At 39.9% G+C, this 23,787-nt stretch overlaps 2 protein-coding genes across 2 annotated transcripts in view; both read right to left on the bottom strand.

Moving 5' to 3' along the window:
* The window catches only part of LOC107082756 (ovochymase-2-like), a 31,005-nt gene extending 23,526 nt beyond the window's left edge, over positions 1–7,479 (bottom strand). Inside the window, exons 1-4 of the mRNA XM_015371588.1 lie at positions 7,329–7,479; positions 4,543–4,673; positions 2,964–3,057; positions 2,340–2,480 (exon numbers count right to left, since the gene is read on the bottom strand). Of these exons, the coding sequence (XP_015227074.1) occupies positions 2,340–2,480; positions 2,964–3,057; positions 4,543–4,673; positions 7,329–7,479 (517 nt within the window). The remainder of the gene's footprint in view (positions 1–2,339; positions 2,481–2,963; positions 3,058–4,542; positions 4,674–7,328) is intronic.
* A 10,513-nt stretch (positions 7,480–17,992) lies between these two features.
* The window catches only part of LOC107082749 (G protein-regulated inducer of neurite outgrowth 3-like), a 12,659-nt gene continuing 6,864 nt past the window's right edge, over positions 17,993–23,787 (bottom strand). The window contains exon 2 of the mRNA XM_015371582.1: positions 17,993–20,537. Coding sequence (XP_015227068.1) covers positions 18,511–20,460 — 1,950 coding nt within the window. The 5' untranslated portion in view covers positions 20,461–20,537 and the 3' untranslated portion in view covers positions 17,993–18,510. The remainder of the gene's footprint in view (positions 20,538–23,787) is intronic.

The raw sequence follows: 23,787 nt of genomic DNA, 5'->3' as shown, positions 1-23,787 counted from the left end.
TTGACTTTTGATAAGAAACCAAAATAAATAGGCACAAGATGGACAACTAGTAGAATAACATGCAACGAGAGAAACCCGGGAAACCAGAGAAACCACTGATGGTGACACTATTGATGGTGAATGGCCTGTACTCAGAAGACTCGACCAAAGCGTTTTACATCCTCTGAGCACCATGGTGAAAGCCCTGATGGGAATGATGAAAACTCTGAAGTGAATGCCTCTGAAGTATCTTGTTTAGTTTAGTTTATTTAATTCAGTAAAACACAACATAACTCATTTATTCATAACTCGTTCATCTAACAAACAAAATCATTAATAAAAGGGAGCAGAAAGAAGTAAACCTTATAACATCTGCCTCCATTTATATAAAAGTAATAAGATAAAAATACTGTACGTGTTGCTACATCGACGAACTTGGTTATATCAGGCAGGTCTAATTCAGCTTTTATTAGAGAGTGTGCTACACTAGGCAAGGCAAGGCAAGGCAAATTTATTTGTATAGCACAATTCAGTACAAAGACAATGCAAAGTGCTTTAGATGATTAAAATATAGGAAAATAAAACAGAAGCGCTTAGAATAAGCCAACAAGAAACCAGGTTTGCAGCTGCACCACACAGCTGGTTTCAAGTTGTCCAGATGTGAGGCGACAGCTTAATTAAGTTGACTTTTTGGTGATTCCCTACTGGGCAGAGAGAAATGGTCTAACCCCTTAACCCACTAGCTCCTTAACCTGATTCCTGATGGTTGTGGGTCTAAGACCCTGTTCTATGTTTGCTTCAACTTTGTGCATCTTTTAGGAGAAAATAAGCGCTGAGCTACAGGCAAAAAGTGGCATTACAAAGTATTTTAAAATATGCAATTGATTGAAATAACATCTGGACCTCATATTTAGTAGGAAAAACAACTATTTGATCTATAATAAGTTACTTTTCCCTGAATGAGAATAAATAGTTCTATTAAAACACATGAAAAGCCATAGACGTATTTAGGCCTGATTTGGAGGGGCTGAAGCCAGCTGCTCCTGCTGCTCAAATGTGCTGCGAGACCTTTTGATGCACTTCAACCATAAATCTGCATGTGATCCGCTTCCTTCTGCTGCTTAAATCGTGTTCGGTGTAATCATAGCATAACATGTAACTGAGAATCTCTTGCAAGTCTGACATTACTCTCAGCTAGCAGGGTTCAGCAACCTGTGGCTCGCCAAGTCAGCTTGTGAGTTTTCGCATCCCCGTGCTGCGGCTCCGCATGGGTTGGGAAAATACATGATCATAAGTGTTTAGTCCCCATACAGCTCAGTCTGATCAGCAGCAGCAACTGCTGGTCCTGCTGAAATCTTCTTTTTTGTTTTTAACAGATAATATCAATACAGCACAGTTGCTTAAACGGCATAAAGGTAAAAACAAAACAAAAACACAATAAATAGACTGTTAAAAAATTGTATTTCCCTGTGTTTTTTCATTTTCTCCTATCAATATTGGGTCAAATTGTTTTTTTTTGTGTGTATTAAAGGTTGCTTATTCCTGGTGTTTCACCAAGCAATCTTCTTTGTCCACCCTCAATTATATTAGTCATAATAGTTGTAAGATTAAAATCAGACTGTATACAATGACAAACCTCACTGACTGCAGCTTTGCAGAAACCATTCAGGAATGCGGCCCTTTGGTGAAAACTAAATACAAATAATAATTAAAATAATAAACTAAAAAAGTTAGAAATGTATGAAACATTTCGATTTTGAGTCAAAAGTCAGGCTGTTACACTGCACTGGCAATAGTTCTTCTCACTTATGCCTTTTTATAATTCACTTGCTTTTCAAACACTGACTTCTCCTGAATAAAATGCTCAAATTAACCTAAACATGCTGTTTCAATCTATGAATACTGTATGTAGTTTCAAACGATATAAGAACCAGCATGCTTGAAATTGTCTTTATCGCTCCCCCCTAAATTAACTGTTTTCATTGTTATATTGTTAATTTGATTAGACTCATATAAGTTAATTCTTTAGGATAAGGAGCCAGATGAAAGAGTGGAGGAGAATTATGAATAAAATGTGAAGAAGGTTTGTGGTCTTATAAGTCAACAAGCTGTTGATATTAGTCTAGTTCAGTGTTTATAAACTGATAAATTATTTAATCTAGTAATGGAGAGTTTATTTTATTAATATTGAAACTACACACTGGTGCATGAGTAACATTTACACAAGTATGGATGGCCAAGACATTAAAATCAACTGAAATCCATGAGAAACAGAATGTTTTTATCCTAAAGGGCCAGAAAGGAGAGGCTAATGGAAGGAGGATAACTGAGTTAGACTGACAAGCAAAAATGTAGCTTACGTGATGCAGCCTCTGGAGCGACAGCTTTGTAATGTGCTTTAAATCCTTGGTCTGTTTTCCTTTCGTTGGTGTCAAAGTAGACCATCAGGTGGTTTGAAAGGGTCACCACAGGTTTGGGTTTAGTGTAGCCACAGTACTTCCCTGCAGATAAAACACAGAAAATTCCGGAAAGGTTTGGAATGTCAGTCGTCAATTGAGTCTGACTGAGGGGAGAAACTATTTCCAAACCAGCTGCACTTTAATGCAGCTGTTTTGGAAGAATTTATTTTTATTTGTTGAGGCGATTTTTACAGAAGAGGAACCAATGATTTATATTAGAGATGTTAGGTTGGTCTTTCCAAATTGGAAGGTCTTCGGATTTAAGTCATTAGAAATTCTTCTAAAACATAAAGTGAATTCACAGAAGGGTTACTGTTTAACAGTATCCAAAAGAAGAAAAACTACTAATACGTTTTATTAAGGGTATTAAGGGTATTAAGTACCCTATACAACATACAGTCAATAATATAAAATATTGCACAAGATATACACAATAAATGGATTAACACAATTAAAATCATCCTAATTTTTTTTTTAAAACGACCCATTCCCTCAACCTCAGTAATAAATGGAGGTTATATCTACCAATAGTTCCCAGTGAGTCTCGCAGTGTGACCAGATCTCCTGTGCAGAGCTGTTTCTCCTCCAAAGCAAACTCCTCAAACCACAGATGAATCACCTGCAGCAAAAACATGCAAAGTTCTTACATCGTCCTCTTTTCTCTGCATCAGATAAACCAGTAAAATGGATGAATTACTGACTGAACTGTCAGCGGTTGCAGTGAAGTGTGAGGAAAGATATATTTTTCAAGGTAATATTTACGTTTGTAGGTAGAGAAATACAGAAGAATGCAGTGAAAAAGAGCTGAGCCACTACTGGGAGTGAGGAGCAGTGCTGGCAGAGCTGGGAATGAAGGGTTTGTTTATTCTGATGGGCCAGAATATGAGCAGAACCAGGCAACCATCTGTTGACGATGATACCACTGCCTTTGCACCAGCTGTCCTCTACTGTTTAGCTTCACAGCAGAACGTTTTCATAACAGAAAGTCATAAAACAGCTGATCAGAACCCAGACACATGGTGGTCTAGTAAAATTAAGATCACAGCGACAACCTGAACTTTCAACGTGAGTACAGAATCAATATAGAGCACAGAAATGACAGCAGTAGTTTTTATTAAACACTAGCTGAGCTCCTGCAAGAAGCTGTGCACACACTTGGATGATAATTGATAGGTTACATAATAGCAGAGTGTATCTAATATCTGGATGTCCCTCCAGCCCCTACATAGCCGACTGTTCCCTTTATCCACCCTAAGCCATGGAGAACATCTGTGCCAGGCATGAAATCTCCATAAACTATCAAGTATCTCTCCACCAAAGGCTTTCTACGGCTCATCTTGAATAAATTAGTTACATACTAAATGGAGTTCAGTTTAGGATCTAACAACATAGAACTCCTGTAGATTAATACATGCATGTTGGCATAGTTTGGAGTCATCCCCTACCAACAGTCTTGGTACTGATAAATTCACTTTGTGCAGCTCTGACAGCAAACAAGACATGAAGCCACCATCTTACTCAGAGAACCTTCAAACTTTGCACAATGAGCCCTAGCTAGGATTTAAAACCAGGATCATCTTGCTTCAAGGTAATGGTGCTGACAACTGCCCCCGTGTGCTGCTCCTCAGAGCACTCTGACACATATACTTGAAGTCATCACCTAGATGTGTCTCAGCTGAATAAACTTATCAAATACTTCTCCAGACGTTTTGGTTTCTGAGAGCAATAGGCTGCAGACTTCGGTGTAATGTCTTTTTCTCCTTCAGTCTTTTCTAACTCCCACAGACAAGAACAAAGACCAAATATGCAATCCTTAACAAAGACCCAACCTCTCTTTTTTAAACAATTACCAATACATGTTTTTTTCAGAGGAATGTAATAAAACATGTAAAACTCAAGAAAAATCAAATAAGAAAATGATCCTGAAACATTCATGTTGTTAGCATTTTGAGCTAATGGCTCCTACAGAGTAACATTGGTGGTAACTAAATAATTCACACCTTTAAAAAGAGGGATGACCCAAAACTTTAGCACTCTAATACAAAGTCCTTTTTTTCTTTGACCATATTGTAGTTTCTCTGTATTTTGGGACAAGTGTTCTGACCTTGTCAGGATCTACAGTGATGCTCCACGTGCAGCTTTTGCCATTGTCATAGCTGCTGGGATAGTTCCAGCTGGTAAAGGTCCCCGAATCACCGCTCATCTGCTGAGGACCTCCACACCCTGAGAGAGGCCCTGAAAGCCAAAGACAACATTTCAGAAATCATGACAGCAAAATGTACATTTTGAGAAGAGCCACATTTCTCCCTGCAGTTTTATTGGTTCCCAGGAAGTATGGTGATGAGGTCATAATGTTTCTTACTGAATATTTCTTGCCGGATGTTAAATGTTTTGTTCCTTCCCTGCAATAACATCCCTGTTTGATCATTTCAGATCCTGAAATGTGCCTGCTTAACTAAAGCTACAGTTTGGACAAACACAGGCATGTTAAACATAAACAGTGCTGAACTCAACAGATCCACTGATGAGTTGGTAATATTAAGATTGATGTTTGCAGATGCAAAAAAGTAGCTAGATAAATATAGAAAAAGTAAGTCTTCCTTGTGAATAGGATGATCATAAGCAGTGATCCACATCAGCAGCAGCCTGGTTGAGGGCCCCAGCAGGGAGTCTGGACCAGAACAAACCAAACTTGTAAAAAAAAATATCTTTAGGACACAAGGAGGAGTCCGGTCACTAATATATTGGTTGATCACTGATCACCATCTAGAGCACAGGTGTCCAACGGGTTCCAGAAAGGGCCGTGTGGCTGCAGGTCTTCTTTCCAACCAAGCAATAGCACACCTGACTCCAGTCATCTCCTCAAGTGAGTCCAATCTGAACATGATGACTTGATAAGATGACTGGAGTATGGTTTGCTATTGTTTGGTTGGAAAGAAGACCTGCAGCAACACGGCCCTTTCTGGAACCAGTTTGACACCCCTGATCTAGAGTGTCCTGGTTCCAGTTGCACCTATTAGAGCCAGTGCTTAAAGGTGGTATTCATTATGGACAATCCACGACTTACAAAGAAGTCCAATAATGAAATCTCACTAAGGTCCAGAGTTGGGGGTCAAATCAGATCCTTCCTACCTTAAGTAGGTATTATCCCCGGCAAAATGATAGAATCCTTGAGCAGAAGGATGAGCAGAACCACCATCAAATGGGGCCTGGCAATCTGTACCATTGTTCAAGCCATAGGTCCAAAAGATGCAGGGAAGTGAAACCCTCTTACCTCATAAAAAAAGGTGAATTTCAACATGAGATGGGTAAGCTGTGGTGAGACAAGCATACCCAGCCCTCCTCTCTGCCTCTCCCTAAGTAGAAGGGGCTCCATCCTCTCGCAAGTTTCAGCTCTCAAAAGCGATAGATTTGATTCCTTTCTGCTATCATCACAACCCCCACCCCCATGCAGTGGACCAAAACATCTCGCCTGGTCAGCCAGGCCAACAATGCCCCTGACGACCCCCCTTTCAGAGGCATAGACCAGTATCGGGTACTGCAGGCTAACAAATATCTCCCATTCCTAGAGGGGGGGGACCCATTCTTCAGGTTCAATTTGCATTCTAAGCCAAAACAAGGCTCTTTGTTGGGCTACTCTATAAACCTTTGAACTCAACGCTATTTCTGACATTTTGAATTGAAAAAGCTTTCTGATGGGAAGCGAAACGTCTTCAAATTTGGAAACAAAATCCAGTGGATGGTTTTTCAACTTTTTTTTAAACATCACATGGCGTTGGTTGGAGGTGAGCCTGACTGTTTACTAACCAGTATCACTCTACATCTCCCATCCTATCTGACCTATCACACAGAGCCTTTCTGCAGTCAATGACCATCGCATGGGGCTTTAAGCCCCCACAACATAGCAACATAGCCTCTGGCATCATCCGAGCACTGAAACCCTTTCACCACGTTAAGGTAGGAGCGCAATGAGGGCTGATACTGATCAGCCCTCCTTGGTGAGTTGGATACGTTGAGTGGAGGGATGGATGGGCTATGTCTCTATGTTGGTCCTCCAGTGCCTCTGGCTTCCCCCAGCAGAACTGGAGGAGGTGTGTGGTAAGAACGAAGTCTGTGAATCTATGCTTAGACTGATGCCCTTTAATCTATGAGCGAAAGGTGATCAGTCAATTGATATGACAGATAAGGAACAGATAATAATTCATCTCTTTTGTTAGTTCACAGGAGCTTGAATAATAATCCAATCTTTAAACATTGATTAATGTGTAAAAACCTTTTAATTCATAAGAATCTTCTTCTTTTGGTAGGCTGAAGCATAAAGCTGCTCCAGCATGGAGATATGAGAGTACTTTATATACACAGACACTTTGATTAGCCAACTGCTGGATTTAGATCCTCAGAAAGAGAGAAAAGCAAAAACAAAACAAATTGTACCCCTCCCCAGTCAGAACCACAGTTGTTGATATTTCTACTGGTCATATTATTTTTATTCCTTTGTGCAATCTTTTCAGAGAATTTCCAGCACCTTTGTTTTTGCATTTCCTCCAAATCTCCAACATGCTTTGCATCCGTCCCTTTTGCTGAGAGGGTTATGTGCATTATGATTTTGTCTAAGGTTAAAATTACATTTGTATCATTTTGCTGCAAAATTAATTACAAAATAAACAGTAAATAAAATAAATAAATCATTATTGGAAAAAGAAGAATGACTTAATCTTCCAACTTCTGTCTGTCAATAAGCAGCTCTCCTTTTTCTATTTTTTAACCAAACCGTTAGGATATTTAACTTCTTTGTCTGTTTGTTGATGAACATGGTTCACTGTTTTCAGGGCTAAATGCTTTGCTGTCTTTCAAAAACAGAAGACCTATGACCAGATGATGGATACTCACCTTCTGAATGAGCAGACGAGTCAGACTTCTCAGCAAAGTAGAGAGTTATGAGGCAAATGCTAACAACTGTCATGCAAACAAACAGAAATATCAGACATTTTTCCAGGGTGCTCAGGCCCCCGGACCGATTTTTACCCTTCTCCACATCCATTTCCCTTACAGTGATGGAAATGTGCCTTCTTCAGCAAGTCAACAGCAATATTAGTATGCCAAGGAGAAACCTGGCTAAGCTTTGAACTCAGACATGAACCTTGAGCCTGTTCAGATAGGGAGTGTTAAGATTGGGATTGAGCCATAAATGAGTTGACACGGTACCAGAACTACAGTGATAAGTATTACCGGTCTTCAAGCAGACTGGCTGACACGACAGATTAGAATCAACTCCCTCATCTCCGTAAAATAAAGCTGCTTAAAGCCGGGAATACACTGTACGATTTTTTTTGGCCCTTTTTGGGCAGATTCTCCAGTCGAGCAAGAAATTCTCGATCAGGCCGACTTTCAGCCTCATGATGCATTAACGAGGGGCGATTAGCCTCTCAAGACCACCTCTCGATCAGAAATCGTAAGGTCGGGAGAAAATCAAACATGTTTGAAATTCAGTCGGCCATTGTAAGGTCACATCAGAGCGTCGGGCCGCACAGTGTGAGAACATACATCGTGAGCTGTGAACTTTTAAACCCTGCAATTTCATTGTACAGTTTGAGCTGTAGGTGTGTGCAATAATTGAAAATGTCACACAATTTATGCCTGGCAAAACTGTCTCCTTTCCAGAAAACACCACCTATGAACGTACTTTACTGCTTCTTACTCTAATATAAATGTATTTATAGATCAGTGCTTCTATGTTCCTTTTCTGTCTGTAAAGTCAATGCGCCTCATGCAAGAACCAACCAAACTTGTTCCTAAATTGAACTGTCTAAATGCATTCAGCACTTTTCTCATATATCTAATCATTCCTCAGTTACACATTTTCAAAGGACTCTAAACTGACCTAGATGTCTTGTTCATGTTAGATGTTATTCAAACCTAGTTTTTTACTAAATGACCTCTAGAGGGTGCTGCTGTTGGTGAGAGATATCGCGGTCAATCATAGAAACCAATCATAGACAGGTTTCAGGTATTACAGGAGACAATCCCCCCCCTAAACACAAACCCCCCCCTTTAATGACCGACCTTCAGAATCATAGACAGGTTTCAGATATTACAGGCTAACAATGGAACCAAACGACCCACTCATCGGCTACCATTTGCATGTTTCCAAGCAATACAAGGCCTTGTCTATATAAGACTCAAACTCACTGCGGATCCAGACATTTGAATTGAGAAAACCTCCTGGAGAGGTGGCGACATGTCTTCAAATCTTGGAAACCAAGTCCAGTGGATATTTTTTTAACTTTTACGGAATGACTATGACCTGGATGACTGAGAATCTTCATCAGCATATCACGGTCACTTCCTTGTTTGACTGCTAACCCATGTTCTGTGGAGCTAGTTTCTCTTTTCAGTGACATTTCATAGTTACCCTAACTGTCCAGAACTACTTTTAAACACATCTTCTACAGCTGCAATTCTCTACTGGGTACTTGTCAAGTTTACAATGGGTTTTTTTTTTGCCTAAAAGTCCAAAGCAAAAACAAAGCGATGCACCCAGGGCCGGCTGACGGCCGACCAGGAAGGAGGGCAAGTAACAAAAATCAAAAACAATCAGAGTCCAAAACACAAAACCCACCAAAGGTGATCAAGGATGTAACACGGTCTCTGGTGGGCCGGACATGAGGCTGAAGGTGAAGCACAGTGTCTAGAGGCAGGCCGAGAGACCGGCGACAAAGAAGAGTTTCTCTAGGAAGGCCGGTAGGCCGGCGATGACAAGGAAGAAAACTGAAACTAGTTGGAGGATGATGGCAAGGCATATTTGAATTCATAAAGTGGCTATTTCTCACATTTAGTTTGAGATGTGGCTGAAAACAGATTTATCTGATATGTTTACGTCCGCCACTTCTATGTTGTTTGCAATTTTACTTGTATTTCTTTTGTTTTGGAAATACCATAATTGCAAAAATTTTTATTCATGGCAATTAGCAGAATATCAATACATTTTTTGTACATTTGGGATGAAAAAACACGGCTGTGAAAAGATTCTTTAACTAATGATTCAATATTGAGAGGCTACAGTTTTGTGAATGGTTTCTTTTCCTTTGCTTCACATCCATTACTTTTTGTTTTTGCATTTTCTTGCTTCTGACAGGAAGAGTGTGAATTGCAGGTCAATTTGTTATTCTTAATGATGTTGTGATGAAGCTAAAGCGGACTCTCATCTTTATATGTGCATACTGTTACGGATGCTTTTTCACATCCATTTGCAAATACTACCCTGTAAAAATGATTAAATGTTCATGTTAGTTTACCTAAAAGTCAATAATGAATTCCTGAATGCATGATAAATCATAGAGACAAAACCATAATGGCATGTTGCTACAGAACTGTGACAGGGAAGACAAAGGGCTGTGCAGCAGCAAACAAAAGAGTTTGATATGTGTACACACTAGCTCACAGAGGCTAAGACTGCACCGCAAACAAATGTAGGCCACATATTCTTTTGGGAACAGGGCAGTCAAGGACGAATTACCATACCAGCTTTTAGGCTGATCCAATACAAGGATGAGAAGGGAAGAGGATCATTTCAGAGAAATAAAAAACAATCTGAAGATTAGACACTTTAATTACTGTCTCAGGGTGCGTTGCTGCTTTTTGATTGTTGAAGAGGGAGAATGGGGTGTCTGGGAAAGAGAGAAATTGGGAATGCAAGGCGCTGCAAGAAAGAAGGCAAGCTGAATGCAGATTCGGGGGTGAGCACAGTTGAGGAACAGGAAGATATTCAAAGACAAAACAATGTGAATTCTTTTCAACAGAAATGCTACTAGCAACTCAGAATTCAGAAAGAAATCACTGTAATCACCAGCTCACCCTGATTACTCTGACTATCTGGATCAAAAAGGTCTCCATGTCTGGTTGAGTATTCTGTTTTTTTATGCACACACTATACTCGCCTGGTGGACCAGTAGTCTTATTTATAAAATAGTACAGATCATTGATCTAACCTTTGATGAAGAAAGGGAAATGGATCTTGGATTAATTTAGTTTTTCAAGCCATGAGCTGAGACATTTGGTGCTGATTCAAATTGGTGTGAGCCACATGAGTGGGTCTCCTGACTCTTTAGGGGTTGTAGAGAATGTTTTTTCAGCTTCTTATGTCCTTCTCTCAACTTTTGATAATAGAACAATGTCGGACTCTATAATTATCTCTAGTCGCCTCCCAGACCTGACCAGCAACGACACGTTTGGCAACATGGCATTGTTCACCCGCTGGCTGTTCTAGGTGGTGTCATCAAAACAATGTTGATTCCAGTGATAATTGGTAATCTTTTGGGGGTGAAGTGGCCGGAGTTAGAGAGACAGCATCCATCCCACTTTGAATGGTGCAGCTTTTCTGTATCACTGAAAAATATTAGAAAGGGCAAATATTTAATTAATTTCCCTTCACAAATTTATGAATTTGTCATAATCTTCCCTGATAGCTCACCTTAATTGTTTATTTCACTCTCCTGCCTAACTCTTTCCGGTCTCCAATTATCACCAATCCTACCCACCCACTGTTCCATTATATTGGGCTCAGTTTCAGCTATCGAGGCCAGATCATTGTTTGTTACCTGTTTGTCTTTAGGGTATGTTTTTATTAGAGATATTTCTCTCCAGGATGGTGTCACAGCCAAACAGGAACAGACGAGGCGAAGCTACTATGAGAAAAATCAGAGAGAGCATAATGTTAGAGAATGAACTAACAGATTCTGCAGAGTGGAAGAGTAGTGATAGAATGAAGCAGAATGAGGAAATAGGGGTCCCTATGTCCTCCAGAAGTCTAAGCCTATAGCAGCATAACTATAGAGATAGATCAGGATAACCTGAGCCACTCTAACTATAAGCTTTATCAAAAAGCAACGTTTTAAGTCTACTCTTAGAAGTAGACAGGGTGTCTGCCTCATGGACGAAAACTGGTAGTTGGTTCCACAGGAGAGGAGCCTGATAACTAAAAGATCTGCCTCCCATTCTACTTTCAGAAACTCTAGGAACCACTAGTAAACCTGCAGATTGAGAGCGAAGAGCTCTTTTAGGAACATAAGGAACAATCAGATCTCTGATATCAGATGGAGCTTGGCCATTTAAGGATTTATATGTGAGAAGGAAGATTTTAAATTCTATTCTGGATAACAGGAAGTCATTGAAGAGAAGCCAGGATAGGAGAGATATGATCTCTCTTTCTAATTTTCATCAGAACTCTGGCTGCAGCATTTTGGATCAGCTGAAGCCGTTGTCCTAGTAATGATTTACAATAGTCCAGCCTTGAAGTAACAAATGCATGGACTAGTTTCTGAGCATCACCCCTGGACAGGAGATTTCTTATTTTTACAATATTTTGCTGATGAAGGAAGGAAATTCTAGAAACCTATTTGATATTGGATTTAAATGACGTGATGATTTGTTTACATAGATAATTTTCCTAACTGTATTTTACTAGTCTGTATAGGGTTTACATTTTATATAGGTCTGTCGCAGTCACAGTCAAGCATAAAAGGGATTTGTGTAGTCACTAGTTTGTCAGGTCTGTGCTGCCATAGCGCAAATATGTCTTCCTCTAGAATTAACCTGAGACCTGTTTCTATGCAATTGTAATTTCGCATTTTCTCAGGCAACACAAACATAAATATTTTGACTTTCAGTTCATAGATGATAATAAATTCAATACTTAAGTATAATATATTACATTTCTGTCAGTAAATCCCTGTAATTACTACCCCCTATAACTTTAACTATGATCTTTAGGTGTTTTAAAATATCTGACCTTTTTAACAGTGAAAATAGCAGAGTAGGGGGCAGTCTTGAACTCACTGTGTGGAAATTTCTTCATGCAAAGAGAAAGCCTGTCTGTGTGTTTATGAATCTAATAACTGGGTCACTGCAAGTGAATATCAAATCCCACAACTGGAACCTTTCTGTTGGGGCTTCAGCTCTAGCTTCCTTGTAATGCTGTTGCAGAGAACCTTTACTTAAATCCAGGCTTGAATATTGAGGATTGAGTTAAAGCAAAAAAAAAACAAAAAACAAAAACAAAAACACAGAACAAACAAACATGGAAATAGAACAGCTCAGAAATGGATTTATTCATTGTAAACAGGTAATTAAGACTCGCATCATGCAGAGGAAGGATGGGAAGGATTTCTCACTGCCAGCTATAAACGGTAATAAATATGCTGCATAGCTCCTCCTGCAGCACTGAATGAGAGCGCAGCTGTTATCAGTTTCAGCACCTCAGCGGGAATCAGGGAAGGCCCCTTAGGCTGAAACAAGTGTCTCCTTCTTCCTCTCACGGACCATCAGTCTTTAACTGGACAGCGCCAGGGAGTTCCCTGGTAACTAGGCAACACTCCAGAGATTATTAGTGATTATGCTGCTCAGGCCGTGAGACACCAGTGACATGTGTTTAACAATCTGTAATTATGTTTTGCATCTTTTATTTATTTATTTAAGTTTGTTCTTTTAACCTATTCCTGATCACCTGAGCTCCTGTGTGGTTTGCATGGATTTACTTATCACTACCGTTCTTCCTCATTTTATACTTCCTTAAAGCTTTCCCACATTTGATGAGACTCACCTGGTCATTGTTCCAAGAATCACCTTCTTTTCTTCTCTGCTGTCAGGTCCTGTTTGTGTAATCCTGTCATTCCAATAAACCTCCAATAACGTCTTATCACCCAAAAATGTTTGAGCCAATCATATGGGAGCCACTACATCAAATTTGACATCTAGACCATGAATGAGACGCATGTTTAGGTTTAAAGACAATCGTGATGCTGCCAGATTCCTAATACTTGCTCACACATATTTTTTCAATGCTGTCAATCATTGTTCTTTCCTCTCAGAGGCACACAACCAGTTTCTGTCTACGTCTCTTTTCATTGAAATAGATATTCTCTGCTGTCCTTTAACAGATACATTGGAGGTATGAAAAAGTGTGAGACGGGTAATCAAAGGCAGAGTGAAAGACAGGCTTAAGGCTGGCCCCTGCGATGACAGGACGGAGAGGCTAATGTGTGAAGAAGACAGTGACCTCTGCAGAAGGAAGTATACATTTCATTGGAGCTGGAAATTCATATTAAGGACTCAACAAAGGACTGTCCATTTGCAGCTTTCACTCAGCGTTATGAAAGGAACGAGAGAGGTCAACTTGAAGAGCCAGATATAAGTGACTGTCGTTCTGTGATCCTGAAATATCAAAGAGAAACAGGAAGTGGGATTTGACACTTCAGACTTACCCATGGTGACATTTCATAGCAGCACTGCAGATACTGAGCCCTTTATTGGTCTTTCTTTCAGGTCGAAACATTAACATGAAGTGACATATTTGTTAAAGCAGCAGCTAAAGTCGCCTAGAATCAGTGTTAAACAGGGTCTGGGTGGCAGATTTACAGTGAAAGTTGTTATCTTGGTAAAACAAAACAGTTCATCACAAGAGAAATTTCATGACAGCCTCCACACAAAATCTTTTAATTCAGGATCCTAAATCTGAAACTCACTTGCAGAGGTGTCAAGCAAGGAAGTACAAGCACTTCGTTACTGTATTTAAGTACAGTTTTTAGGTATCTATACTTTACTCCATTACTTATTTCTCTTCCTACTTCTGACATCTACTCATTACATTTTCACATATTTATCTGTACTTTCTATTCCTTACATTCTTAAAAACTAACGTAACTTTATACTTTTGGCTTTGGTTTAATGTTTATAAATATTTATTTCACGTCATGTACGCCATCCAATGCAGACAATTGGCACCATCCACATCTAGTGAAAACTAGTGTAATTCGTAAACATCCATCAAAGGCCAACACAGACACAAACAACCACTCACACCTAAGGAGAATTTAAAGAAGCCAATTAACCTAAAAGTCGTGTTTTTGGACTGCGGGAGGAAGCCAGAGTACCCAGAGAGAACCCATGCATGCTCAGGGAGAAAATGCAAACTCCCTGCATAAAGACCCCAGGCCAGGAATCGGACCCAGAACCTTCTTGCTGCAAGGCAGGAGTGTTACCCACTGTGTCACTGAGCAGCCCTTAACTGAACCCATTATCTGAAAATAGTTTTTATACCTTTATATTAAGTTGACTGATAGCTTCTCAATTATTAAAGTGGTACAGAATTGTTTTAGGTTTGTGACACAATGTTGGACAATGCAAAACACAGTTTTGCCTTCACAAAACCTTAGAAGGGCAAGATTTATTAACAAAAAGTAAACCTGTACATGAAATTATGTTGTGTTTTTATAATATATATATGTTTTTATTATGTTTTTGTTGTTGGCATTCATATAAATATACAGGTGTGATTACTTAGTATACGTTTGATTGGTTTTTGGTATACGTCTGATTTGAATTTATAGCCCCCCCTGGGGAAAACTCCACCAGCCGCCTCTGGCACTGGATAATGATTGGAGAACTGAGGGAAAAGGAGGGTGGTAGGGTGCAATGGAGAAACATCAGTAAATACAACAGGGCTGAAATCTAACATGGAAGATACTAAAAAGAAGCAAAAAGGAAATTAAACTCAAGACTAAAAAACGCAAAATGATTAAGGAAAAACTAGAGGATGGCGGAAAGGTAAGTTAGGACAACTATAACGCCATGGGAACATAATCTAAATATAACAGTAAACAATGAATGATGAAAAAAAGTCTAAAATAAATAACAAGAATATTTTCAAAAGTGACAGAAAAAACACCAAGAAAGAGTTCAACTAAGAAGTAAGGAAAACAAAATAAACCTAAATAACACCGGAATAAACAGAATTTTAGAAGTTGTTACTTTTAGTATACAAATCCCAAAACAAAAGCAAATTTTTAAAACCTTGCAAACTATGGCAATATAAGATACATCACAGGATGCTAAAGTAGTAGCATAAATAAAAGTGTAATTGAAAGGCCAAAGATCAGATCCTGATTTATGCTGGTGAAGATTCTCAGTCATCTAGGTCAGTCATTGCAAAAAAGTAAAAAAAAACAAAAACAAACCACTGGACATTGTTTCCAAGTTTGAAGATGGTTTGCTTCCTATCCAAGAAACTCTCTATTAAAAAAAAAAAAAGTGAAGTGAATCATCTTCAAACTTGGAAACAAAGTCCAGTGAATTGTTTTTTTTTTTTTTACTTTTTTGGAACCTCTTGTATAAGTGTTGGTCTCTAACAAACAGAAATTTTTTTTTTTTGACATTGAAAAAGAGGAAAAGGCTGCCAAAGCTTTGAAATCTCATTAGGCAAACTGTTCTTGAATAAAAGCATGCTTGGCTGTTTGAAACGTTGGGCCCAGCCATGGATGGAAACAATATTGAACTGCTCTCTGAGATCAACAGATCGGTAAATCTCTGACACCCTAGAGCGTGGAGCATCAACATGGTTTAGAGCAAATCCAAAGAAGAAGAGGACTCCACCCAAACACTGTTGCTAAGCAACATCTGCTTCCTTTTACTATGGCGTTGGAGTAATTCTACTTTGAGGGATCATTGGATCCAAAATGAAATACAATTCACCATCAAATATAACAGTAATGATTAGTGTTGCGCCTATGCAATTTTTTGGCCCCCATACCAATAGCTAATACCCTCAGGCCGTTTCTCAATTCACAAGAAGACGAGTACGGACTCTTGTCCAAGGCAAGTATATTTTAGAGAAGAACACAGGAAAGTGTTGACTTGAGGAGAATGGAAGCACGCAGCATAAATCTGGGTCAATTGGAACAGAAGAGTACTTATGATGTCACCACATGCTCAGCTCTTTTTAGACCTGCATTTCACCTCCTATTATTAATAGTCACTAGATAATAATATAGTCTTACTTTTTTAATTTAGTGAGGAAATAATGATTAACACAGTTGCATAAACACAAATCAAATTTACATTTTGCCAAATAAAACAAAAAACTCATCATCAGAGCCAGCGGTACTTCACATACGGCTATGCCGCGAGAGGGCTGCTGCAGGATTAGACGGCTAGGATTAGACCTAGCTGCCGTTACCCTCAGAGGTCCGCTGGTTGCTGCAGTACTCTCAACTTCGAAATTCTTTTTAAAATTATGCATTAAATCGGTAAATAGGCCATAAAGCGACCCGTAACAGTGTAATGTTCTCACCTCAAATAATCTTAAAATGTACTTTTATTGAACAACAGCAACAGAAAAGAGAACTTTTAACTGAGCTCTGTGAGCGCTCTATTGAAAGCTGGTGCTGCCGTGTTGCATGCTGGGACAGCTGTCAATCTTGAGAACGGATAAGTCTGACCTGATGCATGTCATTACCTGATCCGTCCTGCGAATGCGCCAACAGATATACATCCGAGTGTCCATAAATAATGCAATTATGGTTCTAGAATTACTTATTTCTATCCTTGACTTACTAAAGAGTGCTAATACTCTCATTTTTTATGACTTTTATGAGACAATTTTGATGCTTTTTACATTTTCTTCTTTAAACTGCCTCTCTCACGTCATCATCATACATGCTCAGAGTAGTCTAGCAAAATATGATTAAACCATGTTTATCTGCTTGTTAGTTGTTTCTTCCTTTAGATGACGCACTATATACGCCAAAGTTAAAACAAAACAAAAACATAAAACTCAAAAAGACTAGCTTTATGTTTAAATCAAAAGCCGAAAAAGTTAGCCACCGGAAGTAGCGTAGGATCCCATTTCCGGTGCAGATCGGGCAGAGATGAGTGATAAAACAGAAAGGATTTTAAGGCATTTGTTTTCTCAGGAAATACATTATTACCCTATTATATTTTAGTACCGGTACGCTAACTATTTTGGGGGAGGGAAAAACCTCATTTAGGTATTTTTAATAAAATCGAGGGCGACCCGGATGTATATCTGGATGCTCGTGCGCAGAATGGACGGATTGGATAGTGATTGGATAGGAGGGGGCGAGAACAACATCAGGGGACTTTGTCCGTTCTCGGGCTGCTGTTCTTGTGAATTGGAACAGCACTAGGGCTGAGGCTGATGATGTTTCACGATCACATGAGAACGCACAAGTACACATATAGTGTTCATCGTGAGAGGTTATCTTTGGTCCGATTTGTCTGAGTTGATTTCTTCTTTTAGGCCCATTTTTTTCTGAACTTTGTATCTTTTGGTAAATAGTAGCATGACTAAAAAATAAATGGATGATATTTTTCCTACACCTTTGCCTGACTGCTTGGTCCCTGACAGTAAGATTTAAGTATGAAATACTTCTAGCCTCATCTCTGACTGAAAACTGATGACATCAACATCTGGAAAGATAATTGATCCAAAAGGATTTGGCCTTTGTTTGTTTGCTGCCCATTGATGGAGCTAATTAAGAGTTGATCATGTTTGGTTCTGTTTAAAATAAGGAGCAGAAACCGATATGGGTGTAGATGTTGTTTTAGTCAAAATTTTTCATAGCTTGATCAACTCTTTTCTAAATGAAAACAACATTTAGTCACAACACCACTGATTCTGTAGGACCCTGGAGTTTTACGCTGGAGAGCAAGAATTTGTGAAAGCCATCGTAGTTTTAAATACTTTTAATAAAAATCCAAGGAATAACAGAGATTCAACATAATATTTATGTGTGTATACAGTGCTTCCCCTTTTTTGCCACGGCACAGGTGAAAAACACACAAATGCATGACACAAAAATCTCCCAGACTCCATATAAACATCCAACAAATGAGATTTCAACTCAGTATATTTGCACAAACCATGTCTGACAGTAGAAGATTCCATATTATTGTGTAATTCATGTCATCATAAAGCATTTGAAGCAAAGATACATGCCTCTAACTATAGTTTTTTTTAAAAAGTGTTTTGTCTCTTTTTATTAGATTCTATTTCTAGAAAATATCTTTATTTTATGCTTCTATATCCTACAATGTTTGTTTACAAACGTCACAAATATGAGGACTTTTTTTCTGCTACAACATTCCAGTATACTCACATAGAAGGACCCCGACGTCCCATTAATGTTTCACTTGGCATCACAGTCCTGACAGAGGGAGGACAGACAGTGTGACCTCCAGGGAAAGAGCGGCACCTCATGCTGGCCACCTTGGTGCAGGGCTAGTCAAGGACGGAGGAGGGAGGGGGCCGCGCACAGCAGTTGGGCCTTCTGACATTTTGCAGCATTGACCTGAAAATGTTCTGTTCCCTCCTTTTTTTCTTTTTCCCACGCTGCGGGGAATCTACGCCAGAGATGGACTTTCTGAAGGAGGTCTGGGCAATCAGCTTCCTCTCCTGCTCCCTGATCTTACATTGCAGGTGGCTCTGAATGGCGAATCCCAGCGATTCTGGGTCTACCGATGCACCATAGACCTCCCACGTCATCCCTTGTTCATCCCAGACAACCTCATGGACGTTCTTGTCCTTCTGCGATCCCGTCTGATCATCTTCCTCCTCGTTCCTGCTTGGCTTTACCTCTTGTTCGGCTGACTTTGTTGCTGTATTTGTTTTTGTTGTGGCTGCTTGCAGACCCTGAGAGAGCGCAGCATTGTCTCTGTCAACAGAAGCACTGGCTGTCTCCGGGGAAGCTTTCAGAGAGCCAGCTGCACCGGTGGAAGATATTTCAACTGTTTCCTTCTTGTGGTTGCCATGTTCAATGCTAATTTGATAAACTGGCTGAATGCTACTCAGAGAGGATCCAGGTTCCTTTGGCTTGGCTCCTAACCTGGAGTCAAGCTGTTGGGGCACAGTTGGTGAGCAAAAACCTGCAGTTTGTTTGGGACACATCTCTGCCTCTACAGTGAGTCTCTCAATGGGAGAAAGGGAAGGTGTGTAGCTCTGACACGGAGCCACACCTTCATGGACAGGGAATGCCACAGTGAGACATTGCTCCTCGTCCCTTGAGACCCCACTGCCACTGCTCAGTCTGCGAGTGGAAGCGAAAGGCATCAGACTGGGACTTGTACCCACAGCTTTACTCGAAGTGTTTGCTACAGCCTGGACCTCCATATCATGACACTGTTTGTCTGGCGGCACCAATGAGGTCATGGTGGAGGCATCCCTGTAGAGTGCTCCATTCTGCTTTCCAGCAAAGAGAGCTGTTTCAATCTGGCGGCGGTCCTCAGACACCTGCCCACATGTAGGCTTATTGTTTTCCTCCTGAACCACACTGGATGAATTTTTCTGTGAAGATGCAGGGTGAAGTTTATTGGAGGACAGCTGTGTTGTTGTTACTGCGGGGAAATCCCTCTCTGAATGTGACGATGCATTTTTAACTGCAGTAGTGATTTCTGCTGCTGAACTTGTTGGTGGAGGTTTAGTAGAGGTGATGAGGGCTACGTTTTCCTTCTTCTCTTTAGGTTTTGTACATACAGTGCTTGATGGGCACATTTGTGAATTATCTTGCTCCTGGGTTTTCTTAATTACAACATTAGATTTGTTTTGAGGAACCTTAATATCCTGTTTAGATGTAGATGCTGCATTTTCTAATTCACTGGTGTTGCAATGTTTATTTTTATTACTGCTCTCTTGTGCTTTCGGTGAACATGCCAGCTGCACAGGAACTGCCTCTAGTGAACTCATCCTGATCATACTGCAGTCGTTGCTGCTCCCGTCAACCTTTGAAACTTTGGCTGCAGTCGATAAACCTGGTGCACATGCATCGGCTCCATGAGATGTATTTCTGTTAGTGTTAGCATCCTGGGTCTCATTTTTTATCTTACTTTCATCTTGGTTTGTCAGTGACAGGTTAGCTGAGCACTGTTCACCAGCTGCCTGAGGTCCAGAGTGCGTCTGCTTCCCGCTGCCTTCTGCTGGCATGTTTGCCACTGCAACGCTAACTGATTCACCTCCCTTTGCTGAGGATTTGTGGATACGTTGGGCAGTGTTGGCAGCTTCTCCTGAAATAGTCAGGTTATCCTGCTGATTGGGAGATGTTGGAAGGCTGTGAGACACTTTGAGGTGTGGCTCATTACCCGAGTTGGCATTGGTTTCCTTATTGGCCAGTGGGTCCACCACAGCCAGCTGAGGCACCATCTGGACTGTCACTGTCCTTTCTGGATTAGTTCCCATCCTGAATTTAATACTTGGATCTTCAAATCGTGTGTACTTCAAAGATGAACAGAAAATCAGAACGTTTCTGCAGCCCCCTGATGAAAGAGCACAAAGGCAGAATTCATTATACACAATGATTAAAATAGACATTTTACTAAGATGATTGTGGATCATTTCATCTTTATTTGACAGAGACAATGCAAACAAACATTGTGTCAAAACAAAGCAAATGGCTGCACATAAAGTTTATAGTTAAATCTAATTTTCAACTGTCCTTTGTTGGGTTTTTATACAAAGTAGAATTTCAATACACTACTTCAAGTTAAAAAAATAAAGACATGATCATAAATATAGAACATGCATCACATATACAACTCTCACCTACTTAAAATAATTCAAAGTAATTAAAATTTTGATTAGTCTTTTTTAGGCTGGTTGTGAACATTTTAAAATCAGCTACAGTCTCGATGTCAGATGGTAATGAGTTCCAGAGCTTAGAGCATTTAACAGCGAAGGCCGTCTCTCCCAAGCTGGTCCTGCAGTATCGTATTGTAAAGTCATGAGTTTTAGTAGCACCTAGAAAACACAAATCCTGCTTCGTCTCTTAACAAATGTACTAAGGTGTTCAGGTTCTGATAGATTAGTGCATTTGTGAATCAATTTAAAGAAACAAATATTATTAAAACCAGAAAAACTCATTGTATACTCATGTGTATATTTTTAAAGTATGGCATAGTGGTGAATCCATATTGAATGTGTATCCTTAATTTTCATTGCTCCAGTTTATAATGACACATTGCAGTCAGTTGCCGTTGGAGCAGCTTTGGCCAATATTGTCACACTGTATGATATATGAGAGAACACAAACTTTGTATTTTTTCTTTATATGCTTGTTAAATGTAACTTGACGATCCAGAACTAAATCATTATATTAACATTATGTAACTGAAGGATTTTTTTTCCTTTCGTAGTTCAATCTTAAATCTTCGTTCTGATTCTAGATTTTTTAAGATTAATCACAGAGACCGTTTTTTAAGGTTTTAAGATGAACTGATTTTGGATGAGCCACTGCTGGATGTCAGACATATTGGTAGACAGTACAGATACAGCTTGCTCAGCTGTCTTAGCAGTTTCATAGATAACTGCATCATCTGCATAGAGCTGAAAACTGACACCTGAGCAGTGCAAAGATAAGTTACTTATAAAAAAGTCTAAACAACAAGGGGCCAAGTATGGAGCCTCGCAAAATACCTAAATTTATGTTCAAAAGTGCAGATACAGTGCCTTGCCAAAGTATTCGCTCCTTTTAAGCTTAAAAAATTCTGTTTAGACAAATGGACATAAAGTTTTCTAGAAGACGTTTCGCCACTCATCCAAGGGACTGCCTCAGTTCTAACTAGTAGTGGGGAGCACTGAGATTGTAGGTGTAACAAGGAATCAGGGGAAAACAAGAAGTAGGTTTGATCGAGCCTACTGGATTGGCCATGGACGTCACCTTGGGGTTGTAGGGGGTTCTGATGGGTTGTATACTCCCTTGTCAAATTTTTTGGCAACAATGCAAAATGTTATGTTTGGCGTAAAGCGAAACAGCTCATCACCCCGAATACACCATCCCCACTGTCAAACATGATGGTGGCTGCATTATAGTTTGGGCCTGCTTTTCTTCAGCAGGGACAGCAGAGATGGTTAACATTGATGGGAAGATGGATGGAGCCAAACACAGGGCCATTCTGGAAGAAAACCTGTTGGAGTCTGCAAAAGACCTGAGACTGGGACGGAGATTTATCTTCCAACAAGACAATGATATAAAACATAAAGCAAAATCTACAATAGAATGGTTTACAAATAAACATATTCAGGTGTTGGAATGGCCAATTCAAAGTCCAGAACTAAATCCAATCGAGAATCTGTGGAAAGAACTGAAAACTGATGTTCACAAACACTCTCCATCCATCCTCACTGAACTCAGTCTGTTTTGCAGGAAGAATGGCCAAAAATGTCAGGCTCTAGAAACTGGTAGAGACAAACCGAAAGCAACTTGCAGCTGTAATTGCAGCAAAAGGTTGAGCTACAACCGTTGCATTTCCGAATTCTTCCGAGTAGTGCACGACTTTACACGAGTGAATAAAGTGAATGTGATTGGTCGTTTATCAAGAGGGCGGGATTGTTGTGAAGGATGGTTCGCAAGCAAATTTGATTGTGGTCAGTTTCTCTGAAGCACCTTGCTAACCAGTTAGCAACTTAGTGCTAGCAGGTTCCCAATGGGAANATTCAAAGTCCAGAACTAAATCCAATCGAGAATCTGTGGAAAGAACTGAAAACTGATGTTCACAAACACTCTCCATCCATCCTCACTGAACTCAGGCTGTTTTGCAGGAAGAATGACCAAAAATGTCAGGCTCTAGAAACTGATAGACACAAACCGAAAGCAACTTGCAGCTATAATTGCAGCAAAAGGTGGAGTTGCATTTCCGTTGCATTTCTGAATTCTTCCGAGTGGTGCACGACTTTACACGAGTGAATAAAGTGAATGTGATTGGTCGTTTATCAAGAGGGGCGAGATTGTTGTGGCGGAAGGTTCGCAAGCAAATTTGATTGTGGTCAGTTTCTCTGAAGCATCTTGTCAACCAGTTAGCAACTCAGTGCTAGCAGGTTCCCAATGGGAAATAACATTGGGACCAAGTAGTACTAAATTAGTGACTTAGAAACGACACTGTCAAGGAACGCTATGGACAGCGAAAACATGCAAGAGGAGGAGAGTTTAGTGTCAGAGGTCGTGGATGAGTCTCCTCCGTCATCCATTTTTTATTTAGAGGAGGAAAGCGGGGACGAAGATGTTGTGGAAGAGGACGCCAGGGCGGCAGAAGCTTGGTTTGGTGTAGGAGGCTTACAGCCGTACATGTTTGAGCCCTTGCCTTGCAACGCTGCCAGTTCTGTTAGCTCTACACCTGCTGAAGACACAGGCAAGGCAAGGCAAGGCAAGGCAAGGCAAATTTATTTGTATAGCACAATTCAGTACAAAGACAATGCAAAGTGCTTCACAATATTAAAATACAGGAAGATAAAAAGGAATCGAAGCAAGTAGGAAAAAATAAATAAAAAAATAAAAAAATGCAGAAACAAAAAAGAATATCAAATACAGTTGGACTAAAGAAAATATGTTTTAGTTGAACTGTTTAACTAGAACAGTCGAAGGCAATCCTAAACAAATGTGTTTTTAGTCTTGATTTAAAGGAACTCAGGCTTTCTGCAGTTTTCTGGAAGTTTGTTCCAGATAAGGAGCGTAGGAACTAAATGCTGCTTCTCCATGTTTAGTTCTGGTTCTAGGTTCTTCTTTAACGTGTG

The sequence above is a fragment of the Cyprinodon variegatus genome, unplaced genomic scaffold (genome assembly GCF_000732505.1).
Source record: "Cyprinodon variegatus isolate N-32 unplaced genomic scaffold, C_variegatus-1.0 Scaffold61, whole genome shotgun sequence".
NCBI lineage: Eukaryota > Metazoa > Chordata > Actinopteri > Cyprinodontiformes > Cyprinodontidae > Cyprinodon > Cyprinodon variegatus.
Note: the sequence above shows the minus strand (reverse complement) of the source record. Positions and strands in the feature narration are given on the sequence as shown.